Raw genomic sequence first — 22,899 nt, 5'->3', positions numbered from 1 at the left:
ATCCACCTAAAATAGTTCCTCCTACAGCTATAGAGGTCTTTTAAATGCACATCCCCCTTTTTGTGTTGATGGGTATCAATAATTTAGTTTAGGGGGTTTTTTTTGCTTCTTTAACTATATTTAATAAAGATTGATTATTTTTTTTTTAGGGGATTTCTTTGTAAGCCTTACTGAATATTAGCCCTCCTATGGTCATCTATTTGCGAAAGCTGTTATTGCATGCTACCAAGTCTAATTTACCACAGCTAAGTTGCAATACCAGACACAACCTGTAGACAAACATGGCGCTGTTTTTGGAAACCAGTTGCTGGGTTTGTTTTTTTTTTAATCCTGTGCAAACTAAATTATTATAGGACAAATACATTTGCAAGGTTCCAGATGGAATATTAAACTTGTAAAATATGCCTGTATCCAGTTCGTGCTCTGGAGGACTGCATATTATTCATGGACATCTTTAGCTTTGTCAAAAAAATATCAGCAGCAGTGTTGGGGGACAAATGTGTTTAATTGACCCCAATACTATAAGCCAGTCCTTTCCCCCAATACACACAAGAACTCTACATTTTATCACTTACATGTGTAATGCATCATTTTCCCTGCGGAGGTGCTGTAGGGAAATAAAACACTTTTTTCTAGCTTCCAAATAAATCATAGTTGATACTCGGTTAAACTTTTACCATTGAAATGGAAGCAAATTTTATTTAAAAATTAGCGATCGTTTTAATTGTTGTTTTTTCATATACAGATAAAAATAATAAACTTTGTCATATATCTTATTAGAGAAAGTGACTTCTTTCTCCGCAAGGGCTCATCATTCATTTTCAACATTTCCAATTCATGGGTAAAATGTGTCTTCAGTGAATCAAGACTTTCCCATTTCTGAGACAGGAGATGACAGTTGGTGCTCATAAAGTTCTATGGAGAAATAATTGATTTATAAGCTAAAAATTGAAACTGTTTACTCTTTAAAGGAACACTCCAGGGAAAACTGGTAGAGCATCTCTTTCCTGGTGAAGCATGACACTGGTATGCACAAGGTAGAACACATTGTATCTGGCTCGGAATGTTCTTTGATCCTTCCATTGTCCTTACTGACAGTCTCGTTTTTCCGGTCACTGTCTACAATCTTGCATTATTACCGTTGGTACTGTTATTACTCTTATTTCCTCTTTCCATTACTGGATTGGTCATATCATTTTGATATGCAGTTATTTTGATTATAGGAACATCTGCTTCCCAGTTATGTTCTCCATAATTGGGAACACAATGTTTCTGCCGGTCAATGAAGCGTTTGTCGCGGCTGCCTTTTGGTGCCAACTTGTGAATTACCAACTTGTGAATTACGTCTAATTAAAGGGATTTTAAATAACAATTTTATTGGTAGGGCATCGTAAATGTCAAGAAATAAATATTACGTACCTTTCGAGTACTCTGCTTTCGCACCTTGGTGGTCCTCTCCCGTTCTGCAAGGATAATGTGCCATGCATCATATACAAGTACCTGTGCAGACAATCATTGACCTTATCGGTGAAGTCTGTATGTAAGGCTACATCCCATTGGACCAGAGACCTGTCATTTATTGGCAGCACCAGTCACGTGAATGGTAGGCAGAGTGTCATCACCGTAGGGTAGGAGAAGACAACTGGCAGATTTATTCCGGAGCCATCTAGGAAGTATTGGTTATATCTTTTATTTAAAATATTTCTATACTGTGCCAAATTTCCTAAATTCCCCCCCAAAAAACACTCTAATACTCAACTTGTCAAGTTGTGGTCACCTATCCAGCACTGGTAACTCCACCAATTCCAAGAACGGAGATCTGAAATGTATCACTGGAAAGGAATAATGGTGGCACATGCCTATCTCCGTAGACCATGAAAGGTGCAGTGACACGTATATGTAGCGGCTGCTCCATTAAACGGGGTATTTCTGATCACTGTTCCCATTGCAGTAAGTTGTTACCTGTTCTGTAGATATATGGAAACTTGGCACATAGCGAATGGCCCTTTAATTATCATGGAACCCATTAATTTTATTTGCAAATTTATTAAAATGAAAAGATATAATTAGTCAGAAGATATGACCAACTGGTTTGCTTTGCTTGATTATGCACTCACAGTTCTTTCTTCATTCTCGGTTTTAGTGAATTTGGCTTTTAGTTGAAGACTCGAGCAGATATGAACTGGCCCATGAGGCAACAGGAGAATCCATAGGTGAACCAGGGACCTGAAACAACAATGATAAAAAAATAAATTAAAGGAGTGATGCATTTGTTCCGATAACTAGTACTTCAATCTCATTTCTTTTGCTGGGCTCAATTTATCTAAGACTAAAGTATTCCCTGATGAAGTAGGCTTGTTGTGCGAAACACGCATTGAGTTCTGTGACCATTCTGTTACACAACCTTATTATTACTTTAATATTTCTGTTTCTTTGCACTTGTTTAAGTTTTTTTGCATTTGTTTATTTTGATTTCATATGTACAATTTTGTCAATCTTTTACAACTTTTTTTGCACTATCTTTGCAAATCTGCTTATATCTGTATCTGGTTCTACTTTTTACAATGTTAACTCATTGATGCACATTTTGCACCTAACTATATTTTGATACAGCTGCCTATGGCCGGGTACCTTAGGGCCTGCGCCTTCTTTCCATTTTTCCCTGTTTTTTAATAAACCTTTTGAATATTTTCTTGTAATGTACACTAGAAGAGAATTTAGCTTTTATTTTATTATTATTATTATACATTTTTTATAGCGCCATTTATTCCATGGCGCATTACAAGTGAAAAGGGGGCAAATATAGACAAATACAATAAATATGTGCAAAAAAAACAAGGCACTTACAGGTCCAGAAGGAGGGAGGACCCTGCCCGCGAGGGCTCACAGTCTGCAGGGGATGGGTGAGGATACACTAGGAGAGGGTAGAGCTGGTTGTGCGGTGGTTCAGTAGGTTGAGGATCACTGCAGGCTGTAGGCTTGTCGGAAGAGGTGGGTCTTCGGGTTCTTTTTGAAGGTTTCTATGGTAGGTGAGAGTCTGATGTGTTGGGGTAGAGAGTTCCAGAGTATGGGAGAAGCACGGGAGAAGTGTTGCATGCGGTTGTGGGAAGAAGAGATGAGAGGGGAGTAGAGGAGGAGATCTTGAGAGGATCGGAGGTTGCGTGTGGGTAAGTACCGGGAGACCATGCACAAATGTATGGAGGAGACAGGTTGTGGATGGCTTTGTATGTCATAGTAAGGGTTTTGAACTGGAGTCTCTAGACTATAGGAAGCCAGTGAAGGGCTTGACATAGGGGAGAGGCTGGGGAATAGCGGGGAGACAGGTAGATTTCCAAATTATACGCATTTTTTTTACAATCTCACTTGGTGAAATAAGATGTATAAGTCCTACCACGAGGCTTGAACAGAAGCTACAAAAAGCAGAAGATAACACCAAACTCTGGACAAAGTCCGACTCTTTTCAAACTAGGACCTGACCAAGTTAGGTGGGACCCATTTCAAAAATTACCGTTCCTTCATAATACGATCTATAAAGCGACTGTCTCATCTTGACAAGTTATCGACCATCCACTTCCGAAATCCCCACCGATTCCGAGAAAGGGGCTTTAAAATGCCCCTTTGGAATGGAGTGGTGCCTAGGCATATGCTCCACTCAGGGGAGGATTATCAGAGGGTCAATCTGGGCAGTGGCCCAGGGCCCAGTGGTGTGGGGGGGCCCTGGGCTACTACCGCACAGATTGCCCACCGGCCGCCATCAGGCCCCCTGACTGACTACTACTACTGGCGTATGTAATATGATTATTCTGTGCCCAGACCCGGCCGGTGGGCAGAGAGAGGGGGCCCGCATCGGGCCCCGTCTCATCTGCTCACCGGGCCCCTACCGGCGCTGCCTGCGGCGGTTTCCTATTGATACTCTGGGGCAATATGCTGGACATACTGGGGCAGATTGTTGAACACACTGTCTGGGGTCAATGCTGGAGACACTGGGGCAATGCTGGAGACACTGGGGCAATGCTGGACACACTGTGGGCAATGCTGGACACACTGTGGGCAATGCTGGACACACTGTGGGCAATGCTGGACAATTGGACATACTGGGGCAGATTGCTGGACACACTGGTGGTAATATGCTGGACACACTGGGGCAATGCTGGACATACTGGGGCAGATTGCTGGACACACTGGTGGTAATATGCTGGACACACTGGGGCAGATTGCTGTACACACTGTCTGGGGGCAATGCTGGACACACTGGGGGCAATATGCTGGAGTCAGACACTGGGGCAGATTGCTGGAGACACTGTCCGGGGGCAATGCTGGACACTGGGGCAATATGCTGGACATACTGGGGCAGATTGCTGGACACACTGGGGGTAATATGCTGGACACACTGTGGGTAACATGCTGGACACACTGGGGGCAGGACTGGAGGCATGGACAGAATGTAGACACGGGGCATGATTGGAGACACGGGGCAGAATGAAAGACATGGGGCAGGATTGGATCATGAGGCAGGATGGATGCGATGGAGACAGATGGGGCAGGATGGGGAGGTCATATGGGCTAGAATGGATACTCATGAGTGCAGGATGGGAGAACATATGGCTGGAGCCAGGAATGAGACACACGGGGCCAGGGTGGGGAATATTATTACCATAGGGGCTAATTAAGGGATATTATTACTGCAGTGATATATTTATTTTATTTTTTGAGTATACTGTTTTAAATGGGGGGTGGTGGTCCTGTTACTGTGCAGAGTGACACTATATCACCTTTTTTTCTCCATGTGGTGTAATGTAGAAGTTGTGAAAAATTAAGTAATGTGTTCTGCAAGCAGAGCTCGAGATAACTGTGTTATTTCCTGCAGAAACGAGTCCTGGCTGGAAGAAATGATGGCGGTCTGTGCTGGATGAAAGATGAAGGTCTTCACCTAGAGACGTCACTTGTGAGTCAGTGTTACCTATACACTGACACTATACACTGTATACTATATACAGAGGTCCTGTGTACAATGTCACCAGTGATCACTGTATTACCTATACATTATATACAGAGCTCCTGTGTATAATGTCACCAGTGATCTCTGTATTACCTCTACACAGACACTGCATACTAAGTACAGATCTCCTGTGAATACTGGCACTTATGGTGATAGTATTGTGTTTTTTTTGCTTTGTTTTTTAATTACTGATCAGTATTGTAGTATTCAGTCACTATGTGGTGGTAATATGTGGTCTGGAAATGGTGTTGTGGTATTTGTCCCTTGAATGTGCTATTTGGTCACCAAGCGGTGGTAATATGTGGTCTTGACATGGTGCGGTGGTATTTGTTCCTTGTATGTGATATTATTCGATCACTGTGGTTGTAATTTGTGGTCTGGTCATGGCGCGGTGGTATTTGTTCCTTGTATGTGATATTATTGGTCAAAATATACCTAAATTGTATTGCAGATTTTAGCAAATATTTAATAGGTTAAGTAGAGTAGGGCCTGGCCATTTTTCTGGAATAATCTGGTTCGGGTATAACATGACCCCCGTCACATGACCCCCGTCACATGACCGGGGGGGCCCACAGTGTCTGAACAGCCCGGGGCCCTGGCTACCCTTAATCCACCCCTGGCTCCACTGCACCACCCATGGTCTATGAGACTGCCAGAAAGGAGCTTCCACCACTTGGCTTTATCAGGCAGTTCATCATAGACAATAAACTTTAGGACAAATATGTCACCATGTGAGTCAATAATATTTTTAAAGGGATGAGTAATAAGATTTTACATTGAATAGTAGATATCCGTCCTTGGTATTACTGTAGACTCTAGGTCATCGTGTCATATGGATCAAGTAATTAATTCTTAACATAATTAATGTGTCAGAATGGCTAATCTTACAGGTGGAATTTGACCTGGACAACTTCCTTGTAATTGGATATAAAAGGGAGATGAAGAACAAACATCAAAGTTGAGAACGAGAGATCTGATCTCCTCAATCCCTCCTGCCACCATGAAGAACTTCTCAAACATCGTAATCCTGTTCTTCATCTACATTACAACTGGTAAGAAATAATTTATGTTCTCAATAACTGGGTCTTACGTAGTGAAGTTTGATGATGTTGGGTACCATTTCCAATCTTGGCCATGCCAAATACTAAATCCTAAAATAGGCGGTGGGTGGTGGGGTTAGACCTCTTACTGTTAGGATCCTTTCATTCCAGGCATTGGTCTCACCTACCTCATGAACTTGAAGGTCATCTGTATTTAATCTTATTCTCTTTACCGTTCTAAAGGGGCGAGTCTTCTCTGTGAGAAGTGTGAAAACTACCATGGGAAAACGTGCGTAAATACAACTACCGAGATCTGCGATCCATCAGTCACAAGTTGCAGAACTACTGTGATGTTTGAACATATCGGTAACTGCATTTCATGATTAACAATATACTTTTCTTAAAGCTATGCAGAATCTTTGATTTGGGATATTATACTCTTGCATGTAGGGGCAGTATTATAGTAGTTATATTCTTGTACATAGGGGCAGTATTATAGTAGCTATATTCTTGTACATAGGAGCTGTATTATAGTAGTTATATTCTTGTATATAGGAGCAGTATTATAGTAGTTATATTCTTGTACATGGGTGGCAGTATTATAGTAGTTATATTATTGTACATAGGAGCAGTATTATAGTAGTTATATTCTTGTATATAGGAGCAGTATTATAGTGGTTATATTCTTGTACATAGGAGCAGTATTATAGTAGTTATATTCTTGTACACAGGAGCAATATTATAGTAGTTATATTCTTGTACATAGAAGCAGTATTATAGTAGTTACTAGATGGTGGCCCGATTCAAACGTATCGGGTATTCTAGAATATGCATGTCCACGTAGTATATTGCGCAGCCCACGTAGTATATTGCCCAGCCACGTAGTATATTGCGCAGCTCATGTAGTACACTGCACAGCCCACGTAGTATATTGCTCAGCCACGTAGTATATTGCCCAGCCACGTAGTATATAGCACAGCCACGCAGTATACAGCACAGAGCCACGTAGTATATTGCACAGCGACGTAGTATACAGCACAGAGCCACGTAGTATATTGCACAGCGACGTAGTATACAGCACAGAGCCACGTAGTATATTGCCCAGTGAGGTAGTATATTGCCCAGTGACGTAGTATATTGCCCAGTGAGGTAGTATATTGCCCAGTGACGTAGTATACAGCACAGAGCCACGTAGTATATTGCACAGCGACGTAGTATACAGCACAGAGCCACGTAGTATATTGCACAGCGACGTAGTATACAGCACAGAGCCACGTAGTATATTGCCCAGTGAGGTAGTATATTGCCCAGTGACGTAGTATACAGCACAGAGCCACGTAGTATATTGCCCAGCTACGTAGTATATTGCCCAGCCAAGTATGTGACAAGTTAAAAAATAAACATATACTCACCTTCCGAGGGTACCCTTGTAGTTCTGTCGCCTCCTTCTCACGCAGGCGCGCAGGGCCTGTGATGACGTCGTGGTCACATGACCGCGTCGTGGTCACATGACCGTGACGTCACGGCAGGTCCTTCTCGCGCAGGACCTGTGATTACGTCGCGGTCACATGACCGTGTCGCGGTCACATGACCGTGACGTCAAGGGCCGGCAGGTCCTTCTCACGCAGGCGCACAAGACCTGCGATGATGTCGGGGTCACATGACCGTGACATCATGGCAGGTCCTTTTCGCAGACCATCCTTCCACCAGAACCTGCCTGGAGCATCACGAGGAGCGGAAAAGGTGAGTATATAATGATTTTTTATTTTTTTTAAATTATTTTTACCATTAGATGTTTTTACAATTGACGCTGCATAGGCAGCATCAATAGTAAAAACTTGGTCACACAGGCTTAATAGCGGCGGTAACGGAGTGAGTTACCCGCGGCATAACGCGGTCCGTTACCGCCGGCATTAACCCTGTGTGAGCGGTGACAGCAGGGAGTATGGAACGGGCGCCGGGCACTGACTTGCAGGGGAGTAGGGAGGTGTTGTGAATTAGACTTTTTTGGCTCCCTCTTGTGGTCACTAGTGATATGACTCTGGGAATTTCTTTCCTCAGTTTGGCACCACCTGGGTCATTAGTCCAGGGGTGTTGCTATATGAACTTCCTGAATTCTCAGTCTGGTGCCTGGCATCGTTGTAATCAGTTCTTTCTGTTTGCTCCTGTCTGCTGGTCTTGGTTCTTGCAAAATTAAGCTAAGTCCTGCTTCCTTGTTTTTTGGTTATTTGTATTGCTCTTATTTTTTGTCCAGCTTGTACTAATGTGATTTCTGATTTTGCTGGAAGCTCTAGGGGGCTGGTATTCTCCCCCCGGGCCGTTAGACGGTTCGGGGGTTCTTGAATATCCAGCGTGGATATTTTTGATAGGGTTTTTGCTGACCGTATAAGTCATCTTACTATATTCTGCTATTAGTCAGTGGGCCTCTCTTTGCTAAATACCTAGTTCATTCTTACGTTTGTCTTTTCTTCTTACCTCACCGTTATTATTTGTTGGGGGCTTGTATCCAACTTTTGGGGTCTTTTCTCTGGAGGCAAGAAAGGTCTATCTTTTCCTTTCTAGGGTTAGTTAGTTCTCCGGCTGGCGCGAGACGTCTAGAACCAACGTAGGCACGTTCCCCGGCTGCTGCTATTTGTGGTGCTAGGATTAGATATACGGTCAGCCCAGTTACCACTGCCCTATGAGCTGGTTTTTTGTGTTTGCAGACTTGGTATTTATTTCTGAGACCCTCTGCCATTGGGGTCATAACAGTATGCCAGGCCAAAGTTGAATGTTTAATGCATTGCAGAAGTGGGATAATAAGAAAGGAAATTCTGAGTTTTTTTTTTTTTTTTTTCCTCTCTTTCTTCCTCCCCTTTACCTCTGAGTGGCTTGAGCTTGCTGCAGACATGAATGTCCAGACCTTGATTACAAGTGTGGACCAGCTTGCTGCTCGTGTGCAGGGCATACAAGATTTTGTTACCAGTAGTCCAATGTCTGAACCTAAAATACCTATTCCTGAACTGTTCTCTGGAGACCGATTTAAGTTTAGGAATTTCAGGAATAATTGTAAATTGTTTCTATCTCTGAGACCCCGTTCGTCTGGAGACTCAGCTCAGCAAGTTAAAATTGTTATCTCTTTCTTACGGGGCGACCCTCAGGATTGGGCCTTCTCGCTAGCGCCAGAAGATCCGGCATTGGCAAATATTGATGCGTTTTTTCTGGCGCTCGGATTGCTTTACGAGGAACCCAATCTTGAAATTCAGGCAGAAAAAGCCTTGCTGGCTATTTCTCAGGGCCAGGATGAAGCTGAAGTGTATTGCCAAAAATTTCGGAAATGGTCCGTGCTTACTCAGTGGAATGAGTGTGCTCTGGCCGCAAATTTCAGAAATGGCCTTTCTGAAGCCATTAAGAATGTGATGGTGGGTTTCTCCATTCCTGCAAGTCTGAATGATTCCATGGCGCTGGCTATTCAAATTGACTGGCGTTTGCGGGAGCGCAAAGCCGCTAATCCTCTTGTGGTGTTGTCTGAACAAACACCTGATTTAATGCAATGTGGTAGAATTCAGACTAGAAATGAACGGAAAAATCATAGACGTCAGAATGGGTTGTGTTTTTACTGTGGTGATTCAACACATGTTATATCAGCATGCTCTAAACGCCTAACAAGGGTTGTTAGTCCTGTCGCCATTGGTAATTTGCAACCTAAATTTATTTTGTCTGTGACTTTAATTTGCTCATTGTCTTCCTACCCTGTTATGGCGTTTGTGGATTCAGGTGCTGCCCTGAGTCTTATGGATCTGTCATTTGCCAAGCGCTGTGGTTTTGTTCTTGAGCCGTTGGTAAATCCTATCCCTCTTAGAGGTATTGATGCTACGCCATTGGCGGAAAATAAACCGCAGTTTTGGACACAGGTTACCATGTGCATGACTCCTGAACATCGGGAGGTGATTCGTTTTCTTGTTCTGCATAAAATGCATGATTTGGTCGTTTTGGGTCTGCCATGGTTACAGACCCATAATCCAGTCTTGGATTGGAAGGCAATGTCTGTGTCAAGTTGGGGCTGTCAGGGAATTCATGGTGATTCCCCGCCGGTGTCTATTGCTTCCTCTATTCCTTCGGAAGTTCCTGAGTATTTGTCTGATTTTCAGGATGTATTCAGCGAGTCCAGGTCCAGTGCTCTGCCTCCTCATAGGGACTGTGACTGCGCTATAGATTTGATTCCAGGTAGTAAATTTCCTAAGGGAAGACTATTTAATCTGTCTGTAACTGAGCATACTGCAATGCGTTCGTATATCAAGGAATCTCTGGAGAAGGGGCATATCCGTCCATCCTCTTCCCCTCTTGGTGCGGGATTCTTTTTTGTCGCCAAGAAGGACGGATCTTTGAGACCTTGTATTGACTATCGGCTTCTGAATAAAATCACTGTTAAATTTCAGTATCCTTTGCCTCTGTTGTCGGACTTGTTTGCCCGGATTAAAGGTACCAAGTGGTTCACCAAGATAGATCTTCGTGGTGCGTACAACCTTGTGCGCATTAAGCAAGGAGATGAATGGAAAACTGCATTTAATACGCCCGAAGGTCATTTTGAGTACTTGGTGATGCCTTTTGGGCTCTCTAATGCTCCTTCAGTGTTTCAGTCCTTTATGCATGATATTTTCCGGAAGTATCTGGATAAATTTATGATTGTTTATCTGGATGATATTCTGTTTTTTTCTGATGATTGGGACTCGCATGTAGAGCAGGTCAGGATGGTGTTTCAGGTTTTGCGTGAGAATGCTTTATTTGTTAAGGGCTCAAAGTGTCTCTTTGGAGTACAGAAGGTTCCCTTTTTGGGTTTTATTTTTTCCCCTTCTGCGGTGGAGATGGACCCAGTCAAGGTCCGAGCTATTCATGATTGGACTCAACCCACGTCAGTTAAGAGTCTTCAGAAGTTCTTGGGCTTTGCTAACTTCTACCGTCGTTTTATCGCTAATTTTTCTAGCGTTGTTAAACCTTTGACGGATATGACCAAGAAAGGTTCTGATGTTGCTAACTGGGCTCCTGCAGCCGTGGAGGCTTTCCAAGAGTTGAAGCGCCGGTTTACTTCAGCGCCTGTTTTGTGCCAGCCTGATGTCTCACTTCCCTTTCAGGTTGAAGTGGATGCTTCTGAGATTGGGGCGGGGCCGTTTTGTCGCAGAGAGGCCCTGGTTGCTCTGTAATGAGACCATGTGCTTTTTTCTCTAGGAAGTTTTCGCCTGCTGAGCGGAATTATGATGTTGGCAATCGGGAGTTGCTGGCCATGAAGTGGGCATTTGAGGAGTGGCGTCATTGGCTCGAGGGTGCTAAGCATCGTGTGGTGGTCTTGACTGATCACAAAAATCTGATGTATCTCGAGTCTGCTAAACGCCTGAATCCTAGACAGGCCCGTTGGTCATTGTTTTTCTCCCGTTTTGACTTTGTGGTCTCGTATTTACCAGGTTCAAAGAATGTGAAGGCTGATGCTCTTTCAAGGAGCTTTGTGCCTGACTCTCCTGGAGTCGCAGAACCAGTTGGTATTCTTAAAGAGGGAGTAATCTTGTCAGCCATTTCTCCGGATTTGCGACGTGTGTTGCAGAGATTTCAGGCTGGTAGACCTGACTCTTGTCCAACTGACAGACTGTTTGTTCCTGATAAGTGGACCAGCAGAGTTATTTCCGAGGTTCATTCCTCGGTGTTGGCAGGGCATCCGGGAATTTTTGGCACCAGAGATTTGGTGGCTAGGTCCTTTTGGTGGCCTTCCTTGTCACGGGATGTGCGGTCATTTGTGCAGTCCTGTGGGACTTGTGCTTGAGCTAAGCCTTGCTGTTCTCGTGCCAGCGGGTTGCTCTTGCCCTTGCCTGTCCCGAAGAGGCCTTGGACACACATTTCCATGGATTTCATTTCAGATCTTCCGGTGTCTCAGGGCATGTCTGTCATCTGGGTGGTATGTGATCGCTTTTCCAAGATGGTCCATTTGGTATCTTTGCCTTGGTATCTTTGCCTAAGCTGCCTTCCTCTTCCGATCTGGTTCCTTTGTTCTTTCAGAATGTGGTTCGTTTGCACGGCATTCCTGAGAATATCGTGTCTGACAGAGGATCCCAGTTTGTTTCCAGGTTCTGGCGATCCTTTTGTGCTAAGATGGGCATTGATTTGTCGTTTTCGTCTGCCTTTCATCCTCAGACTAATGGACAAACGGAGCGAACTAATCAGACTCTGGAGGCTTATTTGAGGTGTTTTGTTTCTGCAGATCAGGATGATTGGGTGACCTTCTTGCCGTTGGCTGAGTTTGCCCTTAATAATCGGGCTAGTTCCGCTACTTTGGTTTCACCATTTTTCTGCAACTCTGGTTTCCATCCTCGTTTTTCCTCGGGACATGTGGAGCCTTCTGACTGTCCTGGGGTAGATTCTGTGGTGGATAGGTTGCAGCAGATTTGGAATCATGTGGTGGACAACTTAAAGTTGTCACAGGAGAAGGCTCAGCGTTTTGCCAACCGCCGCCGCGGTGTGGGTCCCCGACTTCGTGTTGGGGATTTGGTATGGCTGTCTTCTCGATTTGTTCCTATGAAGGTCTCCTCTCCTAAATTTAAGCCTCGCTTCATCGGTCCTTACAAGATATTGGAAATCCTTAATCCTGTGTCCTTTCGCTTGGATCTTCCGGTGTCGTTTGCCATTCACAATGTGTTCCATAGGTCTTTGTTGCGGCGGTACGTTGTACCTGTGGTTCCGTCTGTTGAGCCTCCTGCTCCGGTGTTGGTTGAGGGCGAGTTGGAGTACGTGGTGGAGAAGATCTTGGATTCTCGTCTCTCCAGGCGGAGGCTTCAGTATCTGGTCAAGTGGAAGGGCTATGGTCAGGAGGATAATTCCTGGGTGGTTGCCTCTGATGTGCATGCGGCCGATTTAGTTCGTGCCTTTCACGCTGCTCATCCTGATCGCCCTGGTGGTCTTGGTGAGGGTTCGGTGACCCCTCCTTAAAGGGGGGGTACTGTTGTGAATTAGACTTTTTTGGCTCCCTCTTGTGGTCACTAGTGATATGACTCTGGGAATTTCTTTCCTCAGTTTGGCACCACCTGGGTCGTTAGTCCAGGGGTGTTGCTATATGAACTTCCTGAATTCTCAGTCTGGTGCCTGGCATCGTTGTAATCAGTTCTTTCTGTTTGCTCCTGTCTGCTGGTCTTGGTTCTTGCAAAATTAAGCTAAGTCCTGCTTCCTTGTTTTTTGGTTATTTGTATTGCTCTTATTTTTTGTCCAGCTTGTACTAATGTGATTTCTGATTTTGCTGGAAGCTCTAGGGGGCTGGTATTCTCCCCCCGGGCCGTTAGACGGTTCGGGGATTCTTGAATATCCAGCGTGGATATTTTTGATAGGGTTTTTGCTGACCGTATAAGTCATCTTACTATATTCTGCTATTAGTCAGTGGGCCTCTCTTTGCTAAATACCTAGTTCATTCTTACGTTTGTCTTTTCTTCTTACCTCACCGTTATTATTTGTTGGGGCTTGTATCCAACTTTTGGGGTCTTTTCTCTGGAGGCAAGAAAGGTCTATCTTTTCCCTTCTAGGGTTAGTTAGTTCTCAGGCTGGCGCGAGACGTCTAGAACCAACGTAGGCACGTTCCCCGGCTGCTGCTATTTGTGGTGCTAGGATTAGATATACGGTCAGCCCAGTTACCACTGCCCTATGAGCTGGTTTTTTGTGTTTGCAGACTTGGTATTTATTTATGAGACCCTCTGCCATTGGGGTCATAACAGGGAGGGACTAATCGGACTGTGGCCGTCGCTGATTGGTCGCGGCAGCCATGACAAGCAGCTGGCGAGACCAATCAGCGACTCGGATTCCATGACAGACAGAGGCCGCGACCAATGAATATCCGTGACAGAAAGACAGAAGGACAGACAGACAGACGGAAGTAACCCTTAGACAATTATATAGTTGATATTCTTGTACATAGGAGCAGTATTATAGTAGTTATATTCTTGTACATAGGGTGCAGTATTATAATAGTTACATTCTTGTACATAGGAGCAGTATTATAGTAGTTATATTATTCTACATAGGGGGCAGTATTATAGTAATTATATTCTTGTACATAGGAGCAGTATTATAGGAGTTATATTCTTGTACATAGGAGCAGTATTATAGTAGTTATATTCTTGTACTTAGGGGCAGTATTATAGTAGTTATATTCTTGTATTTAGGAACAGTATTATAGTAGTTATATTCTTGTACCTAGGGACAGTATTATAGTAGTTATATTCTTGCACAGAGGGGCAGTATTATAGTAGTTATATTCTTGTACATAGGGGCAGTATTAGAGTAGTTATATTCTTGTAGATAGAAGCAATATTATAGTAGTTATATTCTTGCACATAGAAGCAGAATTATAGTAGTTATATTCTTGTACATGGGGTGCAGTATTAAAATAGTTACATTCTTGTACATAGGAGCAGTATTATAGTAGTTATATTATTGTACATAGGGGGCAGTATTATAGTAATTATATTCTTGTACATAGGAGCAGTATTAAAATAGTTACATTCTTGTACATAGGAGCAGTATTATGGGAGTTATATTCTTGTACATAGGGGCAGTATTATAGTAATTATATTCTTGTACATAGGGGCAGTATTATAGTAATTATATTCTTGTACATAGGAGCAGTATTATAATAGTTACATTCTTGTACATAGGAGCAGTATTATAGTAGTTATATTATTGTACATAGGGGCAGTATTATCTACATATATAATTGTCTAAGGGGTACTTCCGTCTTTCTGTCCGCAACTTCCGTAACGGTTATTCATTAGCTGATTGGTCTCGCCAGCTGCCTGTCATGGCTGCCGCGACCAATCAGCGACGGGCACAGTCCAATTAGTCCCTCCCTACTCCCCTGCAGTCAGAGCCGGCCGGCCGCTCCATACTCCCCGCAGTCACGGCTCACACAGGGTTAATGCAGCGGTAACGGACCGCGTAATGCCGCGGGTAACTCACTCCGTTCCTGCCGCTATTAACCCTGTGTGACCAAGTTTTTACTATTGACGCTGCCTATGCAGCGTTAATAGTAAAAGGATCCAATGTTAAAAATAATTAAAAAATAAAAAATCATTATATACTCACCTTCCGCTGCCTTTCCCGCTCCTCGCCACCCTCCGGCAACCGCTCTGTGCAAGCGTCAGGTTCCGGTACCAATTATCGTATGGCAGAAGGACCTGCCATGACGTCACGGTCATATGACCGCGATGTCATCACAGACCCTGCGCGCCTGCGCGAGCAGGACCTGCCATGACGTTACGGTCATGTGACCGCGACGTTATCACATGCCCAGCGCGCCTGCGCGAGAAGGACCTGCCGTGACGTCACGGTCATGTGACCGTGACGTCATCACACCCTGGGACCGGAAGTTGCCGCCTGTACTGCGCACAGGCGACAGAACTACAAGTATGATGAGTGTGTTAGAACTACAAGGGGCCCTCGGATCGGAAGGTGAGTATGTTTATTTTTTATTTTTTAACCTGTGACATACGTGGCTGGGCAATCTACTACATAACTAGGCAATATACTATGTGGCTGGCCAATATACTACGTGGCTCTGTGCTGTATACTACGTCGCTGTGCAATATACTACGTCACTGGGCAATATACTACGTGGCTGGGCAATCTACTACGTAGCTAGGCAATATACTATGTGGCTGGGCAATATAGTATGTGGCTGGGCAATATACTACGTGGCTCTGTGCTGTATACTACGTCACTGGGCAATACACTATGTCACTGGGCAATATACTACGTCACTGGGCAATATACTACGTCACTGGGCAATATACTACATGGCTGGGCTATATACTACGTGGCTGGGCAATATACTACGTCGCTGGGCAATATACTACGTCACTGGGCAATATACTATGTCACTGGGCAATATACTACGTGGCTGGGCAATATACTACGTGGCTGGGCAATATACTATGTCACTGGGCAATATACTACATAGCTGGGCAATATACTACGTGGCTGGGCTTTATACTACATGGCTGGGCTATATACTACATGGCTGGGCAATATACTACGTCACTGGGCAATATACTACGTCACTGGGCAATATGCTACGTGGCTCTGTGCTGTATACTACGTCACTGGGCAATATACTACGTCACTGGGCAATATACTACGTGACTGGGCTATATACTACGTGGCTGGGCTATATACTACGTGGCTGGGCTATATACTACGTGGCTGGGCAATATACTACATGTCTGACCAATATACTACGTGGGCTGTGCAATATACTACGTGGACATGCATACTCTAGAATACCCGATGCGTTAGAATCGGGCCACCATCTAGTAGTAATTATATTCTTGTACATAGGAGCAGTATTATAGTAGTTATATTCTTGTACATAGGAAGCAGTATTATAGTAGTTATATTCTTGTACATAGGGGCAGTATTATAGTAGTTATATTCTTGTACATAGGAGCAGTATTATAGTAGTTATATTCTTGTACATAGGGGCAGTATTATAGTAGTTTTATTCTTGTACATAGAAGCAGTATTATAGTAGTTATATTCTTGTACATAGAAGCTGCATTATAGTAGTCATATTTTTGTACATAGGAGCAGTATTATAGTAGTTCTATTCTTGTACATAGGGGCAGTATTATAATAGTTATATTCTTGTATATAGAAGCAGTATTATAGTAGGTATATTCTTGTACATAGGAGCAGTATTATAGTAGTTATATTCTTGTACATAGGGGCAGTATTATAGTAGTTATATTCTTGTACATAAGGGCAGTATTATAGTAGTTATATTCTTGTACATAGGAGCAGTATTATAGTAGTTATATTCTTGTACATAGGGGCAGTATTAGAGTAGTTAGATTCTTGTACATAGTGAGCAGTATTATAATAGTCATATTCCTGAACATAGGAGCAGAATTATAGTAGTTATATTCTTGTACATAGGGACAGTATTATAGTAGTTATATTCTTGTACACAGGGGCAGTATTATAGTAGTTATACTGTTGTACATAGGAGCAGTATTATAGTAGTTATATTCTTGTACATAGGAGCAGTATTATAGCAGTTATATTCTTGTACATAAGGGCAGTTTTATACTAGCTATATTCTTGTATATAGGGATAGCGTTATAGTATATTCTTATTTAAAATCAAATGTATTATATTTTTAGGTAATGAGAAGTTCTACCAGATCTGGAAGTCTTGCGCAAACGCCCCATCCCTGTGTAACCTAACTTTCAACATGACGGTGGGAATTGATGTTTATAGCTTAACAAAGTGCTGCGAGGGAGACCTCTGCAACAAGGGATCACTACCATGTAAGTTGTTGAATGAATGAATATATACTATGCACATGTATATAATTTTACAATATGTCCAGAAATGTTCTCCTGATATAAAGATTATCCATATTTATGTAGCTGATTGCTTATCAATATACAAATATTGTCAAATCTTTGAGGTTTTTGCCAACAGGGCCATTAATAAATGAGCTCTGCGGTCAAAGCTATTACTCTGAAGCATATCTAGTGCATGTCATTATTGGGCAGTGCTTGATAAAAAGACAAAATTAAATGGTCCTACTTGGAAAATCCATTTTTGATAAAAGTACTCATTAAGTATGGGCCACTTTTAGAGTGTCCTACTCTGAAACCCAATGGATCATCTAATCAGAGTGTAGAGGCAGCCAGTGCCTATTTTTACCACATTATATATATATATATATATATATATATATATATATATAAGAGGCATCGTGATTACTCGCTAATCCCGCCCCCTGCACAGTAGCTCTGCCCCCACCACATTACCACACATAATCCCGCTCCCACCCAATAACCACACACAATCCCGCCCCCACCATATCACCACACATAATCCCACCCCCCACCACATTACCACAGACAATCCCGCCCCCACCACATCACCGCACATAATCCCATCCCCCCACCACATTACCACAGATAATCCCACCCCCCTCCACATTACCACAGATAATCCCGCCCCCCACCACATTACCAGATAATCCTGCCCCCCACCACATTACCAGACAATCCCGCCCCCACCACATCACCGCACATAATCCCATCCCCCCACCACATTACCACAGATAATCCCGCCCACCACCACATTACCAGATAATCCTGCCCCCCACCACATTACCACACATAATCCTGCCCCCCACCACATTACCACACATAATCCCACCCCCACCACATTACCACACATAATCCCGCCCCCCCACCACATCACCACACATAATCCCACCGCATCACCACACATAATCCCGCCCGCCCACCACATCACCACACATAATCCCGCCCCCACCACATTAGCACACATAATCCTGCCCCCCCACCCCATTACCACAGGTTGTTTTTGATTTTACACTGTGAATAAAATGTATTATTAGTATTATTCAGATTTTTAATGATTATTATGGTTATTAACTTCATTTTAAGTTAATTTACCACCTGCGTAAGCGCTACTGAATGTTGTCATTATTTACTTTAGTTTAATCACTAGCAGCGTTAATTAGATAGCAATGAGCGTGCCGAGTGTTAGCTGGCTGGAAACAGCTAGTATATATATATATATATATATATATATATATCTCAATGAGTTTAGTCCACAATTTCAGAATTTAATGCGTTATTTTACACATGGGACTGTGGGACTGACGTGCGTTTTCTTGACCCCAGTGCTGCCAACAAACTACAAAGAAAAAAGAAATGGGGTAGAATGCCCCTACTGTTATGCAAATGGAGTAGGAGTAAAAAGTTGCACTCCATCTGACACCATGAAATGTCGGGGGCCCCAGACGCGGTGCTTCTCCTTCGTTGGTAAAATCTGTAATTCGAGTAAGTATACGTTTCCTCTCTTGCTCCTTTCTTTTGCCACGTTTTCTACATAACATCTTCCATTTTTACTTATCTCATGAGAGGGCTAGGGGAGCCTGGTCCTTCTGGCAGGTGGGGGTCCTCTATGAGATGTCCTTACCCAGTTGAGATTTTTAAAAATGTATTTTGAAGTAAAAAAAACAAGTTATAAGGCATTTGTCATCTTTTTGACAAGAAACGGAGCAAAAACTGTAAATCTTGTGATCCCCACTTCCTGTGTCGGTGCCTGCCCGTCCTGTTTCGTCTTCTGTTTCCAAGCGCCGCCGTGCTCATGTCACGGAAAACATGAGACGACCCCTCTATTTCCATGTTCTCCGGTACTTGTAGTTCTGTCCGTCCTGGGAGATCAGAAGTTAGCTTTTTAGTGTTTGTTTCCTTCCCTGTGGCCTGGGTGGGCTGCAGGCTATTTAAGCTCCTGAGAGCCTACTGTCCACTGCCAATTATAGCTTGACTTGCTCTTAGACATCTTCTCAGCATTCTGCTTTGACCTGTAGACATTCCTGCTTTTTGACTTATTTTTTGACCACTCTCCTGCCTTGTAAATTTGACCTCCTGTTTCTGACCCAGCTACCGGACTATTCTACTTGCCGGCTCACCCCACCGAAGCAGCTAACTCAGAGGCTCAAGCCTAGAAGTCATTTTTAAGTCCAGATCCCTGTATAGGAGTTTAAAGAGTGAAGGGCAGGGCAACCCTGGCATCTGAAAAAAAGGAATCGCTAGTGCCAAGCCTGTTTGTGATAGCCCTCTTTATAGCTACCAATGGACCACTTAAAGTACCCCCATTACATTTAGTTGAATGTTTTGGATGTAAAAGAAATGCAAATTTTCTTCCCTTAAAGGGATATCGTCACCAAGTTTTTGACATCTAGTCTGAGAGCACCATAATGTAGAGACAGATACCCTGATTCCAGCGATGTATTACTTTCTGTCTTGATTTCTGTAATTTGTGTTAAAATCACTTATTCATTAATCTGCTGCCATGTAGTTTGACCATACCCCATCTCTGATTGGCAACTTGCTGCTTATGCACAGTGTACACACATATCAGCCAATCAGGGATGTGGGTGGGGTTATACAGTGCACAGTATGCAGAGTACTGAAGATTTGCAACAGTTAAAACTATTATTTTATCAAAACTGCAGCAAGCAGCCTAGTAAGTGATATATCAGTGGAATCAGGGTCTCTGCCCCTATATCATATATATTTCATATGGCGTAGAAAAAAACTGTTGACAGTTTCCCTTTAAAAGCCTCTTGTCCTACTCTCTCATATTTCAAATTTGCACTATATATATATAAAAAAAAAAATTTATATGTGTCCCTAGAGATCGGCCATTCCTTCACTCCCTTATACAAACTTCACATCAGACTTGTTTCTGACCATAAGGCAGAAAGGAACCATCTCCACCTCATTGTCCAAGCCACTTTTTTATGCCAGGTGGAAATTGAAGCATGTTTGGTGTCAACAATTCATGTATATCCAACTGTACCACTAATCCCAACTCTATGAATGGAGATCTCATTTGTTGTTTGACCTCCTTGATGAAGTTGTTGAAACCTTTTGGCGGATGGTACTTGGAGCTGAAGGTCCCTCTTCTGGTTAGGGCAGGTTGCTCAAGCTAAACCCATTTGGTAGAGTCCAGTTGGTTTTGAGCCACCACTGTCTACCAGAGCAACCTTGACCTCCGATGATTGAGCACTTTCTTCGTAACATATCCAATGTTTTTCTCCACAGCTCTTCCAGAAGATTGGGCTTACAGAGGATGTGCCACCAAGAACATTTGCATTCAACAAATTCCTCCTTTTCCTGAGACAGTATTTCATGATGGCTACAAAATCACGTGCACAAGAAGCATAGATGACGATGACGACGACAAAGACGACGACGACAAAGACGATGACGACAAAGACGACGACGACAAAGACGATGACGACAAAGACGACGACCACAAAGACGACGACGACAAAGATGATCAAGAGGATTATGATGATTAAGTTCCTAGCTAAAGTTTTGACTTCTTTGCTTTTTTTATGATCCTGACAAATGGGGCACTATGATGTTGCAAATGGCTACAACACGCAAACTCTCCGTCTGAGCAAATACCAGTATTCGCTTTTTCCAATAAAGTTTAAACCAAAAAAAAAAAAAAAAACCTCTAATGTCCTATATAATTAAAAGAGGAATACGGGAAATAAACCAAAATATGAGCCATTACTAAGACCTACAGCATTATAATAGTCCACATGATCAGACCTTAAAAAGAGGTGCTGTATCGGTACAAAACTTACCGATATGAGCCAGTATAGAATGGGACCATCAAGTGGTGTAACTAGGTCCCCAGTGCAAAATTTGAACATTACCCACCCTCGTATACTGGTCAGATGTATGGACCCTCGTAATGTTCTGAATATGTGTTTGCCCCATCCTGGTTTTCATATGTTCCCTATCCTGGACCCCTTCCTGGTATATATGTCCCCCAAACTGGTATATATGTCAACCTTCTTGGTATATATGTCCCCTATACTGGGCCCTTTCCTGGCCCAGTATAGGGGACATATATATATGGTATATATGTCCCACTTCTTGGTGTATATGTCCCCTTGGACACCCACTACAGGTAGCATATGGCTTCAGGGGTGCGGTTTATAAAACAAGACCAACAAAGGTATTGAATTTGATATATTTAATCTGAAAAGTAGGAAGTGTTTATAAAAATTTACAAAGATGTTACAAAATCAACAAAACAATACAGTATATACAGTCACATAAAATAAAAAGTACTAACAAAAGAAATCTACTAAATGTGTCTCACAGAAATGGCACGGATCATAGTGAAGGGAAGCACGCGTTTTTTAGGGAGATGGTACAGAACCACAGCGAACTGTCTTCCAGGACTGACAATGAAAAAACCTCACACCTCTGATCTTATTAGATAAAAAAAACACATTGGATGTTGTTAGGGTCTCAAAAATTAAGAGATCTCCAACTTTCCGATATCTTCGCCCCTGGAGGTCCCAGGCGGAAGATATTAATCTCATACTTCCTATTATCTAATATATAAAGCTGAATGTGTGTGTGTGTTTGTGTGTTTGTATGTATGTGTGTGTGTATGTCCGGGATTGGCACCGTCACAGCTACAGCCACAAAATTTTGCACACTCACACGTCTGGACCCTGAGAGCGTCATAGGCTATGTTGCGAGGCAAAATTTTAACCAATTCACCAAACAATTTTGCCCCTATCTACATAATGGGGAAAAAGTGAAAGCAAAAGTGTTGGAGGCAAATTGACAGCTGCCAGATGTGAACAAGGGGGACTAAAAGAGTGAGAGCGATGGCGCCAAAGAGTATATACCGTACAGTTGCTAAGGTGGGGCCCCGACATGGGATACTCACCACACACGGGGATATGAACACACACACAAAATGCGCCACACACTACCACGTGCTTGAACACATATACCACCCTCAGCACACATTTCACCACACATACACCAACCTCGCCACATAAAAGTTGAAACACAAAAGTCGCCGCTCAAAACTAGCCACGGTCAAAACTCTCCACATGCAAAACTAGGCTCATGCAAAACTCACCACAAGTGCAAAACTCACCTCATGGAAAACTCACCACACGCAAAACTTGCACACGTGGAAAAATTGCCACATGCACAAAAGTTGCAACACATGCAAAAGTTGCCTCACACAAAACTTGCACATACTCAAAACGCACCACATCTAAAACTCGCCACACGCAAAACTCGCCATGCACAAAACTTGCTGCACACAACTTGCTACACTAACCTGTCACATGCAACTCGACACACAAAAAGTTGCTACATGCATGTCGCCACACAAAACTCATCTCACAAAAGTCGCTACATGCATGTCGCCACACGCAACTCAACACACACAACTTGACACATGAAACTCGCCCTAAAACACACACAAGTCTGGTATTATCCTTCAAAG

At 43.1% G+C, this 22,899-nt stretch overlaps 1 protein-coding gene and 1 long non-coding RNA gene across 2 annotated transcripts in view; one reads left to right on the top strand and one right to left on the bottom strand.

The window, feature by feature from the left end:
- Positions 1-2,030: 2,030 nt before the first annotated feature.
- The window catches only part of LOC143768659 (uncharacterized), a 69,383-nt gene continuing 48,514 nt past the window's right edge, over positions 2,031-22,899 (bottom strand). The window contains exon 2 of the long non-coding RNA XR_013213987.1: positions 2,031-2,226. This is a non-coding gene — a long non-coding RNA (uncharacterized LOC143768659). The remainder of the gene's footprint in view (positions 2,227-22,899) is intronic.
- LOC143768658 (phospholipase A2 inhibitor NAI-like) lies at positions 5,962-21,076 on the top strand. Its single transcript, XM_077257301.1, has 5 exons — positions 5,962-6,051; positions 6,283-6,405; positions 17,205-17,351; positions 18,735-18,893; positions 20,667-21,076. The coding sequence occupies exons 1-5, from the start codon at positions 6,000-6,002 to the stop codon at positions 20,924-20,926; spliced, it is 741 nt and encodes a 246-aa protein (XP_077113416.1). The 5' UTR covers positions 5,962-5,999; the 3' UTR covers positions 20,927-21,076.

The sequence above is a fragment of the Ranitomeya variabilis genome, chromosome 4 (assembly GCF_051348905.1).
Source record: "Ranitomeya variabilis isolate aRanVar5 chromosome 4, aRanVar5.hap1, whole genome shotgun sequence".
NCBI classification, from domain to species: Eukaryota; Metazoa; Chordata; class Amphibia; order Anura; family Dendrobatidae; genus Ranitomeya; species Ranitomeya variabilis.
The sequence above is the reverse complement of the archived record's forward strand: the minus strand, read 5'-3'. Positions and strand labels throughout refer to the sequence as shown.